General features: G+C 40.0%; 1 protein-coding gene and 1 long non-coding RNA gene across 5 annotated transcripts in view; one reads left to right on the forward strand and one right to left on the reverse strand.

Annotated features, from left to right (window-relative positions):
* Positions 1-24,219, reverse strand: part of kdm6a (lysine (K)-specific demethylase 6A) — a 252,209-nt gene that overhangs the window by 191,317 nt on the left and 36,673 nt on the right. For 2 of the 3 annotated variants that reach the window (XM_072260435.1, XM_072260433.1), the window contains exons 3-5: positions 11,879-11,987; positions 8,393-8,442; positions 3,433-3,491 (exon numbers count right to left, since the gene is read on the reverse strand). In XM_072260435.1, the coding sequence (XP_072116536.1) occupies positions 3,433-3,491; positions 8,393-8,442; positions 11,879-11,987 (218 nt within the window). Of the gene's footprint in view, positions 1-1,183; positions 2,257-3,432; positions 3,492-8,392; positions 8,443-11,878; positions 11,988-24,219 lie in introns of those variants that run through there. The other variant, XM_072260436.1, reaches the window with a different exon arrangement.
* On the forward strand, positions 9,362-23,337 carry LOC140199031 (uncharacterized). 2 transcript variants are annotated; one of them, XR_011886314.1, is made up of 4 exons: positions 9,362-9,520; positions 10,010-10,074; positions 12,802-12,918; positions 19,864-23,337. It is a non-coding gene; the product is annotated as an uncharacterized lncRNA (long non-coding RNA). The 2 variants fall into 2 exon arrangements; XR_011886315.1 differs by lacking the exon at positions 10,010-10,074.

A 24,219-nucleotide genomic window follows, 5' to 3' on the forward strand; every position in this document is an offset into this window, starting at 1 on the left:
AAATAAATATACCAGCACACAGTTAATGTTTCCTTTGTTTGATGAACTGTACTTAGAAAAAAAAAATACAATTATGACTAAAACATAAATTAATCGCAGAAATACATTCCTGATCTGTATCCCTTGGAAATCACACCAGCATTTTTCTTTCAAAAGGCGTGACCTAATGCAAACTTGCACTAAGTTATTACTTTTAATGAGCACATTATCAAACAGGCAAATTGTCTTGAAAACTTTAGATACACAATGTCAGCATTCGTATCTTCTAGATATTACACTTGCATCAACAATCAAAGCTTACTTCACACAAACCATCATAGCCAAGTCTTTACACCTTCAAATTCAAATGTATTTGCAATGTATGTAATACAGAAACCGCTCTCATTCCCACTGTTCTAATGCTCAAGTTCCACATTCTCTTCTCAACAGTTATAGAACCATAGCAACTTATAGCACAGAAGAATGCAAATTACCATACTGTGTTCATAACACCCAAATTGTTCAGATTAACCCCATTTCCAAATCTCAATCTGCAGCCTTGTGGATTACAAAACATTTAAGTTTTATTTAAATAAACGAAAGATGGGTTTCTGTCTCATTTCTTTTCATATCAGTCCCTCATAGGCCAGCACAGTGCAAGGAGACAAACCGTTGCCTACTAAGGCATGAGCATTCCAGCAACGTCTTCCTTATCCACCACAGCATTGTTTCAATGTGTTCACAATGTTTTTCAATATAGTAGAACAGATTAATTTAAACAATGTATTACAGATCAAGTCATCTTCCAGTGAACTCAGCAAAGCTCATAGGTAAAGTCAATGGAGAACCACAAAGTTTCGCACACTTTTGAAGCTACTGCTTTTACAATACAATATTGGAACTCACTTTGCCCAAATATCACAATTATCTATCACCATAAATGCAAAATACTTTTACAAAGGACTCTCCTGTTCAAGACAACAGCTTGAAAATAGGAAATGCATAAAATACACCCTATAAAATGATTCACCCTGAAGCAGATGACATACTTTGGTGCAAAAAGTAGTACATTTATTTGGTTTCTTTGAAATTAATTTTAAGTATCAGCAGTTAATGCTATGGTAACAAATCAAACTGATTCAAATTAATAAATATCTTAACAAAGCATTCAACAACACAAATTAAATAGGGCTGTAATACCAACCTGTAAAGTCATTTATTGTTCTGCATACAACATATAGAAAAACAATTTTTGAAAAAGCATGCTGGTGATTAATGCATGAATCTACACTGCTTTTCTGTTAAAATGAAAGCCAATGTTTTATACACTCTGTTGTTAGGTCTGTGCCGCTGTCACCCCTCTTGTGGTCAAAACAACTCTACAAAGTTTTCAACCACTAAAAAGAAATAAGGCACTCCACTGGGTGGGTGTCAGAATTTTCTATTCTGAAGAACATTATCTGTCAAAAACAGCAAGCCACAATCCTGGCAGTTCTCGAAAACGCAACACTATGCAAAGTTATCGCTGTTACCACAAGCTTCAATAGAATGGCTGTCAGAAAGAACAAACAGTTCTTAGATTATAAATTGTATCCCGAACTGTAAATGCCTAACTGCAGAATACCCAAAACTAAAGCACCTACCCAATTTACGAGAGCTACATTTTACTCACATGAAATCAACACAAAATTGAGATAGCAGTAAAATAGTTTACCAACCACCTATCTCAGAAACAATACTAGTGAAATAACTACAGTTTAGCATATCTTTATTACTTCTCTCTCCAATATATTAAAATGGAGATTCTGTACAGATTCATACAGTTATTTGAGCATTCTTACACACTGAACAAGTACAGCACAATTATATCAAATTTAACCTTTCAAATGAACTAGGCTCATTCTTGTTTGGCTCACAAGAAATTAAATAAAGATTTTGTAGTTTTATAATATAAACATTGAAACACCATGGTCCCAAAAATAACTAACCAAAGAGTACCCAATGATGCACAGTTCACCAACAGGTATTTTGGTTTTAAATCAGATTAGTAGTAGCCCAAATCATCAGGCAATATTCAAAGCCCTTGACACACACTGCATTCTCCACAATGGCACAGCATCCAAATTGCAAAGAAAATCTTGAAGGCATATCTGGTTCCAGTCAACGGCTGAATGTCCAACAGACTTGGTGGTGAGGAGAATGGAAGTCAAGAGATTGCTGGGCGAAGGGAAATCCACCGAGGCTTATCACCTTGACAGGTGCCTGCACCACTCCCATACTGCTGTAGTAAACCATCAAGTAATACTGAAGAGGTCTCCCAGAGTTAAATTGACAGAACTGTGCTGGGAGCTGTTGAAGAGACCACTTAAATTGAGTAAGTGTTGTTAAAATCTGGTTGTTGCAGGAATGTAATCTTATTTATCAAGCAATGCAATGAAGGAGCATTACACGGGAAATGACTCTATCCATCACTGACAAGGAAATAACATTATTAGCACTAGTTCAATTTGCAACTGGAGACATTGCAACGGCATTCCATTCTGGAAGAAACAAACTTTCATTTACACTGCACTGAAGCAATGTGTCATACAACAGAATTTCTTGGCCGAGATCTAACCATTTACAAATTTCTTTAATCACCAATATTGCTTAGATAGATAGATAAAATTTGGGTGCAAATGTTCTCTGCAGCCAAGAAAGGTAAAATTTTCAGAAGTAAAGAACAAACTATTTTATTAATTCTATTTTAAAAATTTAGCCATTGGAAAAATGTTAATAACTATATCAAATCTTTCATGACATTAGAGAACAAGTTCTGCTATTTTGAGATTCTGTCAGTTAAGAGAAAAGTTACTATTAACAGTTATAGGTTAACTCAAACCCTATTTTTAAGTATTTTTCCTTCTGCATTGAAAATGAATTCCCCGACGTGCATTATTCTTTTGCATCTACATATATGATTTTTAGTTTTAGCTATTCCCTGCTATTTTAAACTAGACACCATGCAAAGTGCAGCATTTACTTCAGAATTAAAAGGAAATGGCGTATCGGAGTGACTGAATGACAAGAGACAAGAGTAGTAGCATGTTCGAAATTCAGAGATTGAAAGGGAAACTTGTAAGAAAAAGAGGAGGGAAAGATTGCAGTAAGCACCTCTTCCTATTTTAACAGGCTGATGGATATAATCTCTTATCCAGTAAGCCAAAATTGGCCAAGAAAACCTGGTATTATGTTAAAAAAAAACATTTATCAACTCAGTAAATAGACTGAAAAATCTATCAACCCTTTTCTATATTTTGCAATAAGTCCACCAGGCAAATTATTCTGCCATCCTTAAGTAAACAGGAGCCTAATTTAGTTCAAAACATTGCCACAAATACAGTAAATTCATTTCATACATACCACAATACACATTAATTTCCAACTAAGAAACTGCATAATCATTTTACTCACCACTGAAATGCATTATAACGGAAGTAGACAATACCAAGGCCGTATAAAAAGGCAGCATTCTAGGGGGAAGCAAATTTTTAAATATTAATACTGTATTGAACTCCAATAACTATCTTTATATTTATTACAACAGACCAATGAGTGAGAACATGTTAACTTGGTTATTGCATTCATCCATATGGTAGTACTTTCTGTGCAAAAGTCCAATACAGATTTCCCCCGCCATTCGAAGATAGAGCGTTCCTATGAAACAGTTCGTAAGCCAGAATGTCGTAAAGTGAAGAAAAAATTACCATTTATTTACATGGGAAACATCTGTTAGCGTTTGCAGACCCAAAAAATAAACCTACCAAATAACACATAAAACCTAAAATAACAGTAACATATAGTAAAAGCAGGAATGATAAGATAAATACACAGCCTATATAAAGTAGAAATACTTTTCTACAATCATTGCCGCACTGTTCTCCATAGCGAAAATCTCACACAAGAGCTCTCGGCAGAAACACGGCGCAAGCTCTCTCGGCAGAAACACTCTCTCCAGTAACCTTTAAGCTATGAAGCTGCCAAATCATACCAAATAACGCATAAAAATACACAGCCTATATAAAGTAGAAATAATGTACGTACAGTGTAGTATCACTTACCGGAATTGGAAAGACAGCGCCGAGCACACTGATGATGGTGTGTTAGGCTGAGTCGTCAGAGGTTAGGGTGGTGCAGTGGACCCCAACCTCCAAGCCACCAACCGATACTGATCCGCAAAGAATGCAGTGGTCCAGCGGTAGCCGGGAAGCACCCAGCACATCTTTAAGAAAAAAGCCAAAATAAACAAGCTAATTAATTAGGTGCCGCCCAGCACGTAAATGTTGGCCCAGATCAGAGGCGACGCAATCGGCAATCGCCTCTGATCTGGGCTGACATTTACATACCGGGTGGCACCTAATTAATTAGCTTGTTTATTTCGGCATTTTTCTTAAAGATGTGTTGGGTGCGTCCTGGCTACCGCTGCATTCTCCGCGGCAGTGTATCAGTCCATAGCCCAGGGGTTGGGGTGGTGGGACACTGGGGTGTCATCTCATCGTCGTCTGTTTCCATCCGGGCAGGCAGGTCATCACCTTCTACATCTGCCCGCCTCGATGTCGAAGGTCAAGGTTCGTCGTCTGCTGTGGAAGGCTTGAAAAACGACAGTATGCTTGACTGCTTAGCCTCACGCATTTTTCTATCTCATGCAGTTGCTTCATGTTCGGTTCCTGAACGACTTCGCTTTCGGTCCGTTGGCTACTGCATTCAGTTTCGATTGTTATCCTTTCCTCTTCCAATTGCATCAGCTCTTCATTTATCAGTTCTTGGTCATGGGATGCCAAAATCTCTTCAACATCATCTTCGTCAACTTCCCCAAGCCAAACTCACTCTGTCCTTACTCCTTTCACCACGATCAAAACGCTTAATTATGTCTAGTTTTACGCTAAGTGTAACACCCTTACGAGCTCTTTTAGGCTTTTCTGATACCTTAGAACTCATCTTGCTAACGGCTGCTCATAGGCACGTGTTTAAGCAATGCTGGCTAGAATGCAATTCCAGGGGAGGAGCTTGGCTGCTTAGGGCACACGCTGCCTTTTTTCGTAACAGCGAAAACACCTTCTGTTAGCGAAAACAGGTAACTAATGTAGGTCTTTCGTAACAGCTAGGTTTCGTAAAGCGAACATTCGAAAAGCGGGGGACACCTGTATTTTATTTGAACAATAGCTTGAACTACATTGCCAATGGCTAATTATATGCAATTTTTTGAAAGGTTATAAAGATTACAGACATCACAATTTGCAATTATAAATAAACATTGCTTTGAAAAATTACTCCACTGTTTCACACAACTACAAATTATCAACAAAAAATAAGCTGAGAGGCATAAAATATTTGTCAGAAACACAAGTTTTAAAGAAACCTTACAAAAAAAAATGGGAAACAAGCTAATAGGGTTTGGGAGAGAATTCCAAACTGAAACTGAAACACACAAGATGCAACTGGCTTTAATGGGATGACAAGTAGGAAAGCAGAAGTTAAAAAAAAATTAAGAATAGAAACTAGAGGAGTAGAGACAATGCAGGCAAAGAGGGTTCACAGAGATAAGTGCCACAGTCAGCACAGACAGGATGCTTTAAAGGGTTGCTTCTGTGCTGTACAAATTTACAACTCTAAAATATTGCAAAGATATTGCATCTGTTGGACAGAACTTGTGCAGTATGACAGAATAACAAATTGTTGAAACATAGAGTAAAATTCTCCACTGAATTAATGCTGATGATCAGATATAATAACCACTGCCATAATCCATCCCCCTGACAGTTAAGTATTCTAAAGGGAGGATGATGCAACTGCAGCAGACAAGAGAGTTCAAAGCCAGCAGAAAAGTAAAAGAGAGTGCATATAATACAGCAAAAATTAGTGGGAAGCTTTTCAAAACCAACAGAAGGCAACAAAAAAAAGAGATAAATATGAAGTGAGAAGGCAAGCTAGCCAATAATATAAAAGATGATACCAAAGGTCTTTGTAGATTATATATAAAGAGTAAAATAGAGGCACTAGTGGATATTAAACCATTGGAAAACAACACTGGACAGGTAGCAATAGGGGACAAGAAATGAAGGATGAACTTAAGCATTTTGCATCAGTCTTCACTGTGCAAGACAACAGTATGCCAAAAATTTGAGAGTGCCAGGGGAAGAAGTGAGATATTAATAAAGAGATAAGGTGGTGCTTGGGAAACAGATAGGTTATCTGGACCTAATGAACTACACTACATGGTTCTGAAAGAGGAAGCTAAAGAGACTGTAAGAGTATTGATAGTGATCTTTCAAGAACCACTAGATTCTGGAATGGTTCCGGAGGACTGGAAAATTGCAAATGTCACTCTACCCTTCAAGTTGGGAGAGAGGCAAAAAAAAGAAATTATAGGCCAGTTAGCCTAACCTCAGTGGCTAGGAAGATATTGGAATCTATTGTTAAGGATGAGGTTTCAGGGTACTTGGAGGCACATGATAAAACAGGCCAAAGTCATCATGGTTTCCTTCAGGGGAAACCTTGCCTGACAAACCTATTGGAATTCTTTAAAGAAATAACAGGCAGGATAGACAAAGGAGAGTCAAAGGATGTTGTTTAATATTCCAAAGGACTTTGACAAGGCACATCAAATAAAGCTGCTAAATAAGAATAGATCTCATGGTATTACAGGAAAAATACTAGCATAGGTAAAAGCTTTGCTGATTGGCAGGAATAAAGGAAGCCTTTTCTAGTTTGCTGCTGGTGACTAGTGGTGTTCCAGAGTGGTCTTCTTTTTGTGTCACACAGATATGTCAATGATTTTGATGACAGAATTGATTTTTGTAGTCAAGTTTGCGAACGATACGAAAACCAGTGGCAGGGAAGGCGGTGTTTAGGAAACAGAGAAGTTGCAGAAAGACTTAAGACAGCTTAGGAGAATGGGTAATGAAGTGGCAGATGAAATATGGTGTATGGAAGTATACATCATGCACTCTGGTAGAAGACGTAGACCATTTTCTAAATGGGTGAAAATTTAAAGGTCGAAGGTACAAAGAGACTTGGGAATCCTTGTGCAGTATTCCCTGAAGGTTAACTTGCAGCTTCAGTCGGTGGTAATGAAGGCAAGTGCAATGTTAGCATTCATTTCGAGAGGACGAGAATATAAAAGCCTGTATGTAATGCTGAGGATTTATAAAGCATTGGTCAAGCTGCACTTGGGAGTATTGTGAGCAGTTTTGGGCACCTTATCTAAGATATGTTGGCACTGGAGAGGGTGCAGAGAATGATTGCAGAAATGGCTGGGTTTATTTATTTATTTATTGAGATACAACACAGATTAGGCCCTTCTGGCTCTTCAAGCCATGCCACCTAGCAATCCCCGATTTAATCCGAGTCTAATCGTGGGAAAATTTACAATGACCAATTAACCTACCAACCGGTACGTCTTTGGACTATGGGAGGAAACCAGAGCACCCGGAGGAAACTCACGCAGTCACGGGGAGAACATACAAACTCCTTACAGGCAGTGGCAGGAATTGAACTCGGGTCGACTGTATTCGCTGGAGTTTAGAAGAATGACAGGGGAAATATCATTGAAACCTAACGAATACTGAATGGGCTAGATAGAGCAGAATATTTCCTATAGTGGGGAAGTCCAGGACCAGAGGGCACCACCTCAGAATAGAGGTAAGTCCATTTCGAACAGAGATGAGGAAGAACTTCTTTAGACAGGGTGGTGAATTTGTGGAATTATTTGACACAGGTGGCCGTGGAGGCCAACTCATTGGGTATATTCAAGCAGAGATCGATAGGTTCTAGATTAGTCAGGGCAACAAAGGTTATAGGGAGAAGACAGGAGAATAAGGTTGAAAGGGATAACAAATCAGCCATGATGAAATGGCAGAGCATACTCAATGGGCCAAAGAGGCTACTTCTGCTCCTATGTCTTTTGGTAATTTCGAAATTACAGTTAATAGTAGTGACAAGTAATCATTAAAGCTTGTGAGTAAATAAGTTCATCATACTCAAAAATATTGAATGACAGGCGGCTGTCAAACATAAATCAGACAACTGTTGAACTGTTTTGGATGTAACACAGAAAAAGGGAGCAGCAGAGTTTGGGTGAACTGATAAGAGTATAACAGCAAGCAGCTAGCTAGCAATTCAGAACACAAGGTTCATACTAGACAATTATTTTCAATTGTTTACAATACAAATGCAGTCACTGTACACACGAGACAAATCCATGCAAACAAAATAAAACTGCTAGCATTTTAGCATGATGACAATGTCTCTTCCCATTTTATAGCGTCCATATTTTTAGCAGAGGAATTGATATGTTAAAATAAAAACAGTAAATATAATCAATTAAGTTCAATCTAATTAATATTCTATTAAATATCCATCAAATGATACAAACCTTCCAGTAGTCAGGCTGTAAACTGTAGTACCTCTGGTATGCAGATAATGCTGAAAGGGGGGGAAAAATGAAAATTCATTAAATAAAATTCCAATAAAAATACAATGCAGAAACCAGTTTCAGCAGGTTGGGCAAAAACTGTAGGAAACAGACAAGATATTCCAGATAAGGACCCATCCAAAGATCTAATGATAAAAGAAGAACAGCATGATCAACAATAAATAAAATCTGCCTGCAGTGACAAATAACAAAGGGAAGACAATTTACAAGGCAGAGGAAATGTGAGAAAGCTCACATTCCTGTATAACCTAAAAGCAGCGAACACATGGTAGTGCAGCGATATTAGTAAATGGACGTCTACCATTCTAAAGACCAGCCAGCTGAATTAATTTAGAATAATCTGTGATTTTAAAAAAAGTCACAAGTAATGATGGCCTTTGTTTTATTATATTAACCCATCTGATTGATCAAAATCCTGAAGGAATGTCATATTTAGTACCACTCCAGATTATAAGTGGTTGACTTTTAAATGCCTCTGGAAATGGTTTAGCAAGTTACTCAGTTCAGGGGAAGTTAAGAAGAAGCATTAAATGTCAGCTATGTCAGAGATACCCATATCCCAAAACAAAGTATTTGTTGGAAAGAAGTGGCTGCAAGGGAATCAGATACAGGGCTGCAGAATTGAGAGCATCAAGACCAAGACAGTTAAAGCATTATATAATATTGATTTACTCAATATTTCAAATTAAGTTCATGGTAGTCTAACACATTAGTGGGAAGTTATAGATCAACTAGCCAAGTAGTGTAATCTGGCACCATGCATTCTGAAGATAAGGGACCAAAACAAAAATGGAAAGATCCGTGGGAGGCTTGAGATGACGTAAAAGGTCAGGAACAGAACGAACTGTAATACATTACAAATGGTAAGGACCTCCCACAGAACTGAATTTTGAACTGAAGAATTATGAACTGAAGTTGGATTGTAGTAACACATTAACTGACTGACGACTGGGAAAATCAAAAGATCATAGTCTCAGGGTCACATTCACAACTTTTCCTTGAGCAATTGCTGATGCATTACAAAACGCTTGGAGATTTCAAATGGAATCCTTTAAGGGCAAAGAATAGGTAAGTTATAACACAAATTAGAATGCACAAGTAGAAGGAGAGTACAGACAGAATCACACAAAGGTGTGTAAGTCATGGTGCAGATATAAATTGAAGCAGAATGGTGGCTTTAGAAAGAGAACCTGATTGCATCAACTAACACATGTTCAAAAATGACAAATGGATAGATAACTCGTCAGTTGCACATTCCCTCAAAATATTAATAACAGTGCAGAGCAATTAAATTAAAAATATGTCCATAAAATCGTCCATTAATTTACATTTTGTTTCAATCTATCTGCTAAGCATTTAACTCACTACACTGAATATTTAATAAACTGAATTTAGACTGCTTCATGCTACTTCTTACAATTGGACAGTTGCTCAAAATGAAATACTCGCAAGTTATTAAAATGTATTCTTATGGTTTAGATAAAACAAATATCAGTTATGAATTTAAAATGCCATAAGAAACATTATGTGAATTGATATTATCCATCTCATCACCAGGATCCTTTCCACGAATAACTACCACCTCTTATAGTTTAAAACCAAGAATCACACAACTTAAAAAGGTGAGTGGCAGTGAAAAACCCCTAAAGGCATCATAAAACTGCACCTTACAATTTCTATTATTTGATTTGACAAGACTTCTTAATGCAACTGTTTTTGATTGTATACTACTCATATCTTGTCAGTCCAATGTCTTCTCAAATATATTTTTTACTAATTTAATCCCCAACTTTCATTAACTGTCTTTATCCATTTTCATCCCTTTCCCTCAGTCACATAAGAAAACAGGGGTAAGGGCTTGAGCAGAGTCAGAAAGGATCCTTAAAAAATAAAAATCCACTGAAATGCAAAAGTACTTTATTGCTGAGCCAAATTGAATATTGACATATCTAGAAGCTTTGTCAAGATGCAGAGATGAACAATCAAACTGAAGGTCTAAAGTGTGGCTGAGGCCAATAAGGAAAGTAACAAGGGCCAAAGTTTGGAACTCTCAGGAAGAAATGAAATAGCTGGATGAAGTCTGAACTCTACAACTGAGTCAATAAGGCTTCAGGAAATAGTCCGGACAAGGCAGCAAAAAGTCTCCAGTGAAATCAAGCATGGTAATCTAAAGAACAGATCTTGATGTAGGAGACAATTTTAATAAGGTATAAAGTCATTAAGATATACAGTCAGCTAGCAATTGATAAACTTTATAGGACAGCTTGTCTATGAACAAAAAACGAAACTGAAATTTAAAGGTATGTTAGTAAATCAGCCCTTTTAGGATATAAGTGCAGGAATGTTATTTTCCACTTTCTCCAAGAATAACTAAAACAAAAACTTTTTACATAAATAATTTTGGCAAACACTCCAAATAACTTTATTTTCTGTCAACTATATGTCATTAATCAGGAAAATTCAGTCAGCACATAAAGATGATCCAAACCAAATATCTGAAAAACCATACTGAACTCACATCATGTTCTGTCCCAGTACTGGATTAAAATAGTTAATCATTTTTGTATGCCTGAAGGCATAAAAAAATCTTTAATAATTGCTAAAGCAAAATCCTAGATAGATGATTTTTATGTTTTCCAAGCAGAACCAATGCATAAATGTAAGAGAGTTACTCCATACTACTTGCAGGGTGTAAGGGCATTAGAAAGGATCCAATAAAGATATTTGAGAATGAATTCTGGAACAGGGGACTAAATTACAAACAGAAGGACTGGTACTGTTTTCATTAGGTGGTTGAGAGGAGATTTAAGTCTGGACAGAGTGGATACTAGGAGGCTGTTCTCACTGCAAGAGGAATTGATGACTAAACTATCAAAAGGAATGGCCAAATTTGAAATGGTAAAGTCTTTAGTAAAAACACCCTAAATCAGAATCAAATCAAAACAGGTATATCAATTATTGAAAAATTAATGTAAAATTTACTGCAGTTGTTTTGGGACATTTCTCATAAAAATGGAATGTCTAACTTCTTAGTATAAGAACCTGAACCATACCATTCCAGCCATTCCCCATCGCACAAATTCTACATTTCTTTATAGGATCTGATGAAGGGTCTCAGCCCAAAACATCAACCATTCATTTTCCTCGATAGATGCTCTCTGCTCTGCTGAGTTTCTCCAGAATTTTGTGTTTCAACCAATTTAAATCATTTTACTTTGACCAAAGCTCCAAAACAAAAAGAAACATAAAATTATCCAATTATACCCTCTAACATTTGACATTTTAGACAATAGCATCATGGGGGAACTAGTAAACTGTGAATGCAAGGCACCTATCACTTGTTGTCCATTATTCTTTGTAAGCTTGCAGTTTAATGAAATTTTAAAAAAGCACACCAGAAATGTAAGTACACAAAAAAAACCTTACCTTTTGGATAGTCCTCTAATAAAAGGTTGAAATGACCAAGCTGGCAAAACAATTCAGGGTCAACTTTTCCTTCACACTTCTTTATCACTGACTCAAAGCAGTGAACAGCCTAAAAAAAACAAACGAATTGTAAGATAGAAAGCCCATAGTTGAACAGATGCACTTTTGGGCTACATCACTGCAGCACATCCTATCTCTGGAAATACAAGCAATATGATATAAACAGATCTGCAGTTATGTTTTCATGAAGCACAATCTTGCTATGCAATAGTTATGAACCCATAACACAACAATATATTTAATGTACACATACAAGCTTATTACTCTCCACCATCACAGCATAAGCCCACGTATAAAATGTTCAAAATGTTGTCACGGAAAACAGAAATGATTTCTGGTTTCAGTCAGTTAAAATATTTTTTGGGTTTTGTTCTTGAACAGAAACAAAACAGGGTCTGGAACTTAATACTTTATCAATGTCTTGGCTTTTCAAACACAGGACAGTACAGCACACACTTCAGTCTTCTTTTGAATTTGCACAATTTGTTACCCTTTGCATACTAGCTGTCTTTCCTAATGGGTGGTGTTCTTCATTAATTAGATTATGATTATTGGATTAACTGAAAACACATTTTCTCAGGGTGCTATATGGTGACAGACGTTTACTTTGACAATAAACTTATTTTGAACTTTAATGTTCTGCAGAACTAATTAAGCTAATGACACAAGGATTTCTGCAAATGATCCTTATACCTCCAATCTCTTGCATATTTACGTACTTAAGTGTCTGTGGTTGCTCCTTTTACTGCCCTTAAGTCACCTAAAACTTTTGTTCTTTTTAAGAGTTCTAGTCAACTACAATTAACTTATGTTGACTCCAAATAAGCAATGTCTAATTTTAACTTTCCCATTCTTGATTTCAGATATTTCCTTAATGACCACAGAATGTCCAAAACACATGGTCTCCCCCAGGACTGTTCTACTAGCAGGAGATGGGGGAACTAGTAAACTGTGAATGCAAGGCATCACAGCAAACAAAGGTAAAAGAATTATGGATATCCGCAAGTCGAGGTCCAACAAAAAAAAATTAAAGCAGATGATTGATGGGAAATGTGGAAGGGATCCCAGCAACCATAAATACTCAAATTCTTTACAGCAGCTCAAACATCCAAGTACCCACATGACTAGAAGTCAAATACAAGGGTATCAAGGCAGCAAGACAGTCAGTGCCACTAGAAGCAGCCTTCTAAAGAGTTCCTTATCCTCTGAAGACTATTTGATGCAAGTGTTCTCAACTCCTTTCCACAATCTACTTTCTGTCCCTTAGTTAGAGATAGGAAAAAAAAAATCCTTTAATATAAAGTCAAGGTGTATGGTGCAACGGAATGCCAGCTTAAGTATTAAACAGCATGACTTCATCTCTCTTAACTGAAGAGAGGAAAGCATGCACATGACCTCAGTCATTAGCAGCATCTTCCCAATCCACACCACTAAAGGTTCCTTTATTACCTTCTAGAGATCCCAGAACTCATCCTAACCAATTTTCGATTGTAGATTGTGGAATTTGCTCAAAAGGCTCATGAAGTAAAATGACAATAAATGCAGTCGATCATCCTACACATTGGACTACCACTATACATGGCCTTCCCTGACCTCACAAAAGCCTTCAACTCCATCAATAGAGAATTATGTAGGATACTATTCAAACTTATCCACAAGAATCTGTCACCATGCTCCATCTATTCCACAACGTGAAGATGTGATCCTGGCCAAATTATTCACAATAATCAAAACAATCTTCATTGTTAAATTGGAGTTCTATGTTCAAAACTGCCCTAAATAGAGGAGAAGCAACTCGGCAAGATCTGAGCAGTTTGAGTGATCACATGCAGGTCAAGTGCACATTGTGGAAGAATACATTTGAGATCTCAAGATGGCAGACATCCCATGCTGCAAAAACTCATTTCAGGGAGGTAGCACCATCAATTTGCGGGAGACTCCCGGAACTTCTGGGAGAGGTGGGATGTCTGCAATAGAGTAGCTCCTTAGCAGCTGGCCAGCTAGTTTAAATAAAGTTAGCTATGCTAATGAACAAATGGCACCTGTTAAACTCACCTTAACATGTCTTTTACAGTCCTAACCCATCATGGGCAATAGAAAAGTCACTGTTGCAAACAGTACAGCGAGCAACGCTGTCACTATTTTTGATCCCTATTAGGCAGGGGTACACTTTAGTGTAGTGTGAGGTGACGTACGTTTTATTTTTTTTTGGAACGCTCTGCAATAGCGCACTGTCTGTCTCTCTCTCTCTCGGTTGCTCACGCACTCTCATTCGCTCTCGCTTGCTTTCTCTCTCGCTCTTGCACTCTCTCTCAAAAAAAATTGATTTCCGTGATATTGTATATAATTTGCGGACATCAGGGAGTCACTATCAATATGCGGGAGACTCCCGGAACTTCCTGGAGAGGTGGGATGTCTGAGGAGGTGCCAAACTATGAACTCTGTTGAGGTCATGGCTCAGTTTTAGTTGTCTTTTTTCTTTAAAAGTATTTCTCTTTGGATCGTGGGGATGGCTTTGGGGACAAAGAGGTGAGTGAGCAGTCCAGTTAAGGTGTTAAAGAACCAGGATATGGAGAATTAGAGGGCAAGCCAGAGTCGTAAGTCTCCACTCCTCATTCAAAGGACAGCGAGGTGGACATGGACATCCACGGACTGGGCTAGGATGTTCAGCCAACAGATCAGCATGGACAAAGGCTGGTAGCTCCCTAGGGTCAGTGAGTTGTTGGCAGGCGGGAGAAATATGGTCTGATGACCACTTACTTGGGTTTGCAAATCAGTGAGACCAGAGTTCACAGCCTAATGTTCGGGACCCTGTCTAGAGCTTGAGGCCTGGTGTTCAGTGATCAGCAGGTCTTTTGAACAATACCAAAGGTCAAAGCACAAGGATTGAATCAAAAGTCAGGAAGTTGAGTCCTGTGGGCCAGAGTCCCACATCTGCAAATCCGCTGGAGTAGCCGACAACCCGATGTCTGCATGTCATCATCCAAATACAAGTCTGAATCTGGGACCGTTGGAGGCCTAAGAATATGGACTGTCTTTGGGTTTAAGGAATACACATGAGGGTGGGAGGGAGGAGCGGGAGGTTGTTTTGCTTTTGTTTTGTTACTTGTTGTGTTGTGCTGTTTTTGCTGAGCATTGTGGGCATGCTATTTTGGTGTTGGAATGTGTGGTGACGTTAGCAGGCTGTCCCTTGGAGCTGTTGATTTAATACAAACCATGCAAAACCATACAAATCAAAAGTAATCCAGGAAATTATAGGCCGGTAAGTTTGACGTCAATGGTAGGTAAATTATTGGAAGGAATACTAAGAGATAGGATCTACAAGTATTTGGATAGACAGGGACTTATTAGGGTGAGTCAACATGGCTTTGTGTGTGGTAGGTCATGTTTAACAAACCTATTAGAGTTTTTTGAGAAGGTTACCAGGAAAGTGGATGAAGGGAAGGCAGTGGATGTTGTCTACATGGACTTTGGTAAGGCCTTTGACAAGGTCCCGTGTGGGAGATTAGTTAGAAAGATTCAGTCGCTAGGTATACATGGAGAGGTAGTAAATTGCATTAGACATTGGCTCAATGGAAGAAGCCAGAGAGTGGTAGTGGAGGATTGCTTCTCTGAGTGGAGACCTGTGACTAGTGGTGTGCCACAGGGATCAGTGCTGGGTTCATTGTTATTTGTCATCTATATCAATGATCTGGATGATAATGTGGTAAATTGGATCAGCAAATTTGCTGATGAGACAAAGACTGTAGGTGTAGTGGACAGTGAGGAAGGTTTTCAAAGCTTGCAGAGGGATTTGGACCAGCTGGAAAAATGGGCTGAAAAATGGCAGATGGAGTTTAATACAGTGTGAGGTACTGCACTTTGGAAGGACAAACCAAGGTAGAACAAACAAGGCAAATGGTAGGGCACTGAAGAGTGCAGTACAACAGAGGGATCTGGGAATACAGATACAAACTTCCTAAAAGTGGCATCACAGATAGATAGGGTCCTAAAGAGAGCTTTTGGTACGTTGGAATGTTATGGTGAGGTTGCATAAGGCATTGGTGAGGCCCAATTTGGAGTACTGTGTACAGTTTTGGTCACCAAATTACAGGAAGGATATTAATAAGGCTGAAAGAGTGCAGAGAAGAGTCTCTATTTCCTGAGGAGACTGAGGTCCTTTAACATCTGTCGGACGAAGCGGAGGATGTTCTACGAGTCTGTGGTGGCCAGTGCTATCACGTTTGCTGTTGTGTGCTGGGGCAGCAGGCTGAGGGTAGCACACACCAACAGAATCAACAAACTCAGTTGTAAGGACAGTGATGTTGTGGGGATGGAACTGGACTCTCTGACGGTGATGTCTGAAAAGAGGATGCCGTCCAAGTTGCATGCCATCTTGGACAATGTCTCACATCCACTACATAATGTACTGGTTGGGCACAGGAGTACATTCAGCCAGAGACTCATTCCACAGAGATGCAACACAGAGTGTCATAGGAAGTCATTCCTGCCTGTGGCCATCAAACTTTACAACTCCTCCCTTGGAGGGTCAGACACCTTGAGGCAATAGGATGGTCGTGGACCTATTTCCTGGCATAATTTACATATTACTATTTAATTATTTATGGTTTTATTACTATTTAATTATTTATGGTGCAACCATAACGAAGACCAATTTCCCTCGGGATCAATAAAGTATGACTATGACTATGAGAAGGTTTACAAGGATGTTGCCAGGACTTGAGAAACTGAGTTACAGAGAAAGGTTGCATAGGTTAGGACTTTATTCCCTGGAGCATAGAAGAATGAGGGGAGATTTGATAGAGGTATATAAAATTATGATGGGTATAGATAAAGTGAATGCAAGCAGGCTTTTTCCACTGAGGCAAGGGGAGAAAAAAAAACCAGAGGACATGGGTTAAGGGTGAAGGGGGAAAAGTTTAAAGGGAACATGGGGGGGGCTTCTTCACACAGAGTGGTGGGAGTGAGGAATGAACTTCTAGATGAAATGGTAAATGCGGGCTCACTTTTAACATTTAAGAAAAACTTGGACAGGAACATGGATGAGAGGTGTATGGGGGGATATGGTCCAGGTGCAGGTCAGTGGGGCTCGGCAGAAAAATGGTTTGGCACAGCCAAGAAGAGCCAAAAGGCCTGTTTCTGTGCTGTAATGTTCTATGGTTCGATGCATTTCACTGCCTATCCCAAACTCTAATGTTCATCCTGTGGTAGAATCTACAGATTCCATATAGACCTCTTTAACCAAAGACACACAGAACCATTGTAGAAGGAAGTCAGCCTTAACCACAAGAAACTGTCTTCCAATTATGTCCTACAGCTGTACTTCATTCTCATTTTTTTTAAAAACTTCTTTTATTTCTTTTTTATTTTTTGTTCCTTTAGATGCTAGAGTTCTAAGTTACAAAATTTCTTCCCCAACCTCTGCCATACCTTCTTTGGGTCACTAATATACAGCCTATTAAGGGCAATGACAATTTTGTTTGTTAATACTCAAATTAGCAGTGAAAAGAGCGGCACAGTGGTTAGGCCGCTCCCTTGCAACACCATCACTGTGGATCAATCTTGATATTTGGTGTGCCTTCATGGAGTTTGCTTGCTTCCCATGGATTTCCTCCAGGTGTTCCTATTGCTTCCTACATTCCAAAGAGTAAAAAGCTCGTAGGTTAACTGGCACTGTAAATTGCACCTCATATGTGGTGCTGATCTGGTAGTAGTGAAGGTGTGCAGGGAGAGGCAGTAAAGAGGGGGCAGTTACTGACAATATGGAATGCGTGTAGGATTAATGTAAAATGGGAGAGTCTTGACTTGCATGCACTCAGTGAGATTAGGAGCTTGTTTCCATGTTTCATCTCTCCATGACTCTGAATCATCCATTCCCGGTGTTCATTTGCAAACTTGCATGTCATCTGTTGGACTTGTTCTCAGTTACCACATACATGCTGACAGTTTACCTTCCTTTCCTGATGCCAGACTGGCTGGCAAAATTAACAGTCCCTCCTTCTCACTTACTTTCAAAATTCCTCTTGGAGCAAAAATTGTTGATTGCTTTGTCCTTGTAGACTGTCAATCCCACTGCCAATACCCTGCCTTCACAAAGGTCAACAATCAATGCAGCAGCATTGAAATACTATTAATCACTTTCACAAATAAATTAGATGCTAGGAAATTCATCAGCCAATGTTTATTTATTAAGGGATACAGCACAGTAACAGGCTATTCCAGTATAACGAACCTGAGCTGCACAATTACATCATGCATCCAATTAACCTACTAACCCATACATCTTTGGAATGTGGGAGAAAACCAAAGCACCTAGAGGCAATCCACACGGCCATGGGGAGAACATACAATTTATGAACAGCTTTTCAAATCTGAATGAAAGAGGAATGGGATCAACTATTTTTAATTCTACTGTCAGATCTTCATTTAGCATTTTGATATGCTGTAAACAGAGAAATGAACCATTACACAGAAGGCAAGCAAAGATAACTGACCAGATATCCTGAGCCACCTTTTAACCAGCAGCTTACCAGCTTAATCTCTTTGCCTGAAAGAAAAAGGTAACATAAAAAATAGTGGACACAGCGCAGTACATCACTGGGTGGAGGGGCAGGTAGTGTTGAGGAAACAGGTGGGATATAGAAGGACTTAGATTAGGAGAATGGGCAAGAAAGTGGCAAATGAAATACCATGTTGGAAAATGCATGGTTATGCACTTTGGTAGCAGAAATAAATGTGCAGACTATTTTCTAAACAGGGAGAAAATTCAGGAATCTGAGATGCAGAGGCACTTGGGAGTCCTTGTGCAGAACATCCTAAACCAGGGGTCCCCAACCTTTTGCACACCACAGACCGGTTTAATATTGACAATATTCTTGCAGACCTCGCGTGCATTCAAGTTCAACAGTGGACGTGACAGGGGATGAGGAAAAGTTCAGCTGACTCATATCGGTTCATATCGCCAAATCATATTGTTTCCTCACAGCCTGGTAGTACATACTCGTGGCCCGGTGGTTGGGGACCACTGCCCTAAAGGTCAACTTGCAGGTTGAGTCAGTGGTGAGGAAGGCAAATGCCATGTTAGCATTCATTTCAAGAGGTCCAGAATACGAAAGCAAGGATGTGATGCTGAGGCTTTATAAGGCACTGGTTAGGCCTCACCTTGAGTATTGTCCAGGATTACTCAGTGGTACAAGGTCTCAGAATGTCTGCAAGAAAGCGAATCGCAGGGTAGCATATGGTGGTATACACATACTTTTGAAAGGTAGCCTTTCCTTTTACTGATCCAGACTCCACCAAGATTTTTCAATTCTCCAGGATTACTAAGTGGTACAAGGCCTCAGAATGAGTAAGATCTTGTAAGGAAAAGGGTTCAAGTGGGGGAGAGGAGAGCACATGGATTCCATGATCAGGGGGTGCTCAAGAGGAATGGTAGCACTTGGAAGGAATACAATGCTCTATTTTAGTCTTGGTGGACAAAATGTCAATGCATTTTAAAGGAGGGCAAAGCAGACTGCCAAGTTGCTTTTTTGAAAAGGTACATGCTGCTTCTGTGGAAACCATGATAACTTTTCTCAGCTATGCTCTTATTCAGTGTAAGTTCCATTAAAAGGCCTGCCTAAGAAGCTCCATGTCAATCAAGCGCTAGCAAGCTTGTTTGAAGAGTGAGCAGTTCATGTTGTAGCTGCACAACACTGGTAAATGTTATGGCGAGCCAGAAATAACAAACACCCATTGGTCAGTTGACGAATAATCCCAGGCTGACTTTCACTAATTGGTCATATTCCTATTGATGTTTCTAACATTAAGTAAACCATTTAAAATAGCCGTGCTTAGGAATGTCATTTTGAGTTCTGAAATATTGTGGTTGCACTGAAATAAAGGTTTATTTCAAGTTCCAACTTTGTTCTCTCTCTTGGTTTCAGGTCTCACCAGGAGTTATAGGCGAAAAAACACAAATTGGCGACTTGGTGTTGTGCTATATCCACATGGCAATTTCAGCAGAATACTTAGCATAATTCTACAACATAGAATAGAGTGTCATTCTACAACAGCAGCAAGCTCAATTTAAGGCAGCCCAGCAGAAGTTAGATATCTTGACTTCTGCCAACTCTTACCACTAAACACATCTTTACCGCCACCATCCCTCACTCTCCGCTTTCCACAGGGATCATTCCTTCCATTATTTTCTTGTCTAATCCTACTATTCTCCCTCCCAGCATTTATCCCAGCAAGCAACCTAAGTGCTACACGTGCCCATTCACCTCCTCCCTCACCTCTGTTCAGGGTCTCAAAAAGTCCTTCCAGGTGAGGCAACACTTCATCTGCAAATCTGGTGGGATTGTCTATTGCATCCAGTGCTCCTGATGCAGCTTCCTCTACACTGGTGAGAACAGTCACATATTGGGGGCGGGGGCCGCTTCATCAAGCACCTCGGCTCCAACCACCATAATCAGAACTTCCCAGTGGCCCAACATTTTAATTCTCATTTCCATTCCAGTCCATTGCCTCCTCTTGTGTCAAAATGAGACCACTCTCAGGGTGGAGGAGGAACACCTTGTATTCATTCTGGGTAGTCTCCAACCCAGTGGCATGAATATAAATTTCTCCTTAAATTTCTCCCTCCCCATCCCCTCTTCTATTCCCCAATCTGACCCATCTCCTCTCACTTGCCTATCACCTCCCTAGGTGCCCCTCCTCTTTCCCCTTCCCCATGTTTCACTCTACTTTCTTATCAGATCCTTCTTCTCCAGCCCTTTACTTTTCCCACCTACCTGGCTTCAGCTACTACTTTCCAGCTATCCTCCTTCCCCTTCTCCCACCTTTCTATTCTGGCAGCTTTCTTTTCGTTTCCAGTCCTTTCCGGCTCAAAATGTCAACTGTTAGTTCATTTCCATGGATGCTGCCTGACCTTCAGCATTTGTGTGTGTTGCCTTAGATTACCAGTGAATACAATGATGTCAGTATCAAACACTGAACATCAAATGAATCAGCTGTTGCTTCCATTACCAACTTCCAATCTGATGCCACTTCGGGAGTTAAGTTTACAGCACGAAGAGCAGTCTCTCTTCACTGTTCACTACCATTGCCTAAAGCTCACTAAACATGACGCCAATGACTTCATCACATACACTGGTGTCATCAGTCGTCAATGTGAAAAGTTCGATATGGGTAACATGGCTGAATCACAGTTCAATATCTGATTTTTATTTGCGGACTTGAATCACCTGCCGATGCAGACTGCAAATGGTGAGTGCATCGGGTGGAACCCTCCAGCTGACTGGTGAACTGCACTGCATGGTGAAGCTTAACAGTTATCAAGTCAACAGTGTGTGTTGCCTAACGGACCAGTAAGATCTGAACGTCCTTGGCGTTGACTGGATGGACAAGCGTGATCTCTGGATGAGGTCTGTACAAAGACAATGGCTGTTCAAATCGATGCCATGCCATCAGTAAATGAGACCATACAACAACTGCAACAATGCTACACAGCATTGTTTCAAGGAGGCTCAGGTTGCTGCACCAAACTGCAAGTAGGACTCCATCTCCATCCAGTCACGAAGCCAGTCTTCTGTCCCAAAAGGTTGACACCATATGCAGCCTTACCAATTGTGGAGCAAGAGCTTGATCACCTGCAACAAGCTGTTGTGATCAAAGCTACTCATATGTTGAGCAGCTCTAACAGACATCATCAAGAAAGCCAAAAGGTACAGTGAGGTTGTGAACAGACTTCTCAACTGGTCTCAATGCAACTCTGGAGACGCACCGGTACCCATTACCAGCACTGGCAGATCTCTTCACAAAGTTGAACCATGGTTGCTAGTTAGCAAAGTTGGACCTGGCTGAAGCCTACCTCCAGGTAGAAGTGGCGGAAAATTCACAGGAGCTTCTCACCATTACAGCACATATAGGGTTGTTATCCTTCCTCCTTCTGCCGTTTGGGGTAAGGGCAGCTCCTTTAATTTTCCAACAGCTTATGGACATCATGCTGAGTGGTATTGATGGTGCTGCCACTTACCTCGACAGCATCATTGTAATGGGCTTGGACCAGACAGAACTATGCCACAATTTGAACACAAGACTTTGGGCATCAAAATACAGCCCTCTATTATCTTTAATCAAATATCTGGGATTCATCATAGATGAGCATAGTCATCACCCAGATCCCAAAAATATCATTGCTATCCTAAAGATGCCTCCACTATCATAAGTCAGCACTTTATGATCATTTTTGGGTATGATCACTGGCTGAGGGAGTCACTCAAAGCCCTGTTCCAACAAGGGTGCCATCGTCCAAACAATGCCAAGCGACTTTTGATCAGCTGAAGAATGTGCTGTCATCTGACCTTCTCTTGATGCACTTCAACCCAGAGTTACCATTCAAAGCTAGCATATCACACATCCTCACTGATGGTTCCGAAAAAGCTGACATGCATGCAGCCAGATCACTAACCAGAACAAAAAGGAACTATGGACAAATCACAAAGGAAGCCTTGGGAATCATCCTTGCTGTGAAGAAATTCCACAAGATGCTTTATGGCAAATGCCTTACTTTCCTTACTGATTACAAGCCACTGTTGTCTATCATCGGTTCTAAGAACTGCATCCTGGCATATACAGCTAACCGCCTACAAAGGTGGGCTATGATTTCTGAAATCAAGTATACATCAACACAGGAACTTAGTCAGGCAGATGTCAATTTCAGACTTCAGAATCAACAGATGATGAAAATGAAGATGCAGTCACGGCTGTAATTTTAGTTGATTGCGAAGTCTACCAGGCTGCATCGGATGCTGCTGAAGGTCTTCCAGTCAGTCAACAAGATCACAGGAGAAATGGCTGCAGATCCTCTTGTTCACCCTATCTCCAGATAACTCTTTGACAGATGACTAGTCAAGGTTGAGGAAGATGTCATCCCCTTTAAGCAACATCATACATCGCTCACAACTGTGAAATGCTGCCTAATGTTTGGAGACAGAATAGTGATTCCACAAACACGTCGACCAAAAATACAGAAACAACTAAAAACATGGTCACCCAGGCACCAATCGAATGAAAGCTCTGGCAAGAAGTTTTGAGTACTGGCCAGACACAGACAAAGGTATCACATCCGTATGCAATCAGTGTACTCGGTGCTCTAAGGCAGCAAAGAATCCAAGTACAGCTGATCCACACCCATAGCATCAGGCTAGCAAACCTTAGAGTCAAGTATACATTGACTTCACCAGCCAAATGATTTGGACCTAATCCAAATGATTAGGTATTATCTATGAAGTCAACAATGACAACGGCTACCATTCAACAACTCCTACACCCAATTCACTTCACAGCATTCTGCCAGAACAGCAGAATTATCCACATCCGCTCACCCTTATCCCCAGCGCTACCCACCCTCCCCCTCATCATCCAATCCAACAGCCAAGCAGAGAGGTTTATGTACACCTTCAGACAGTCACTTCATGAGGAGAAATAGCATTGGTCAAGGCTCTCAACACGTTACTACATTATTGAATTACACCACATCCACACCTTGAGGGGAAGCCTCCAGCTTTTGCAGTGTTGGATGCAATGCTGCACCAAACATCCATGACAGCAGATGGACAGGTGCACAAACGGACCCACACAGACTTTGGTTGATGGACGAAGTCATTCAAGTCCAGAACTGCGACGTGGGACAGATAGTACCACAATGGTCAAGACCCCGCAGTACCAGATCAGGTTGTCAAATGAATGGGAAAAGTGCTACATTATTGTGGACAGATATCCTTGGTGTCGTCACATCAACCAGTTGCAGCCTGGCACTCCCGGAGGAACAAGTTCATTTAGCAGATCATCAAACAGCTGGACCTTTATCTCCTCCTGGAAGAGTTCAATTTACTGCAAGTGACAGCCTGCAACCACCAAGGACTGATGACTAGCATAAGCCAATTGTTCCAATCCAAGTCAACACTTAGTTCAATTCCTACAGGTAGACATTTTCAAGAGGGAGAAGTTACAGCCTATTAGTCTGCTGACAACCACTCCCAGGCTGGCTTTCACAAACAAGAGAAAATCTGCAGATGCTGGAAATCCAAGCAACTCACACAAATTGCTGGAGGAACTCAGCAGGCCAGGCAGCATCTATGGAAAAGAGTACAGTTGATGTTTCAGGCCAAGACCCACTGAAGGGTTGCAAGGCTGACTTTCAATGACTGTCATTGTTCCTATCAAAGTCTTGATTGTTCCTGGGTAAACTATTTAAATAGTTGTGCTTTGCGACATACTGTTAAGTTCTGTCGCTG

Source organism: Mobula birostris, chromosome 6, assembly GCF_030028105.1.
Source record: "Mobula birostris isolate sMobBir1 chromosome 6, sMobBir1.hap1, whole genome shotgun sequence".
Lineage (NCBI taxonomy): Eukaryota > Metazoa > Chordata > Chondrichthyes > Myliobatiformes > Myliobatidae > Mobula > Mobula birostris.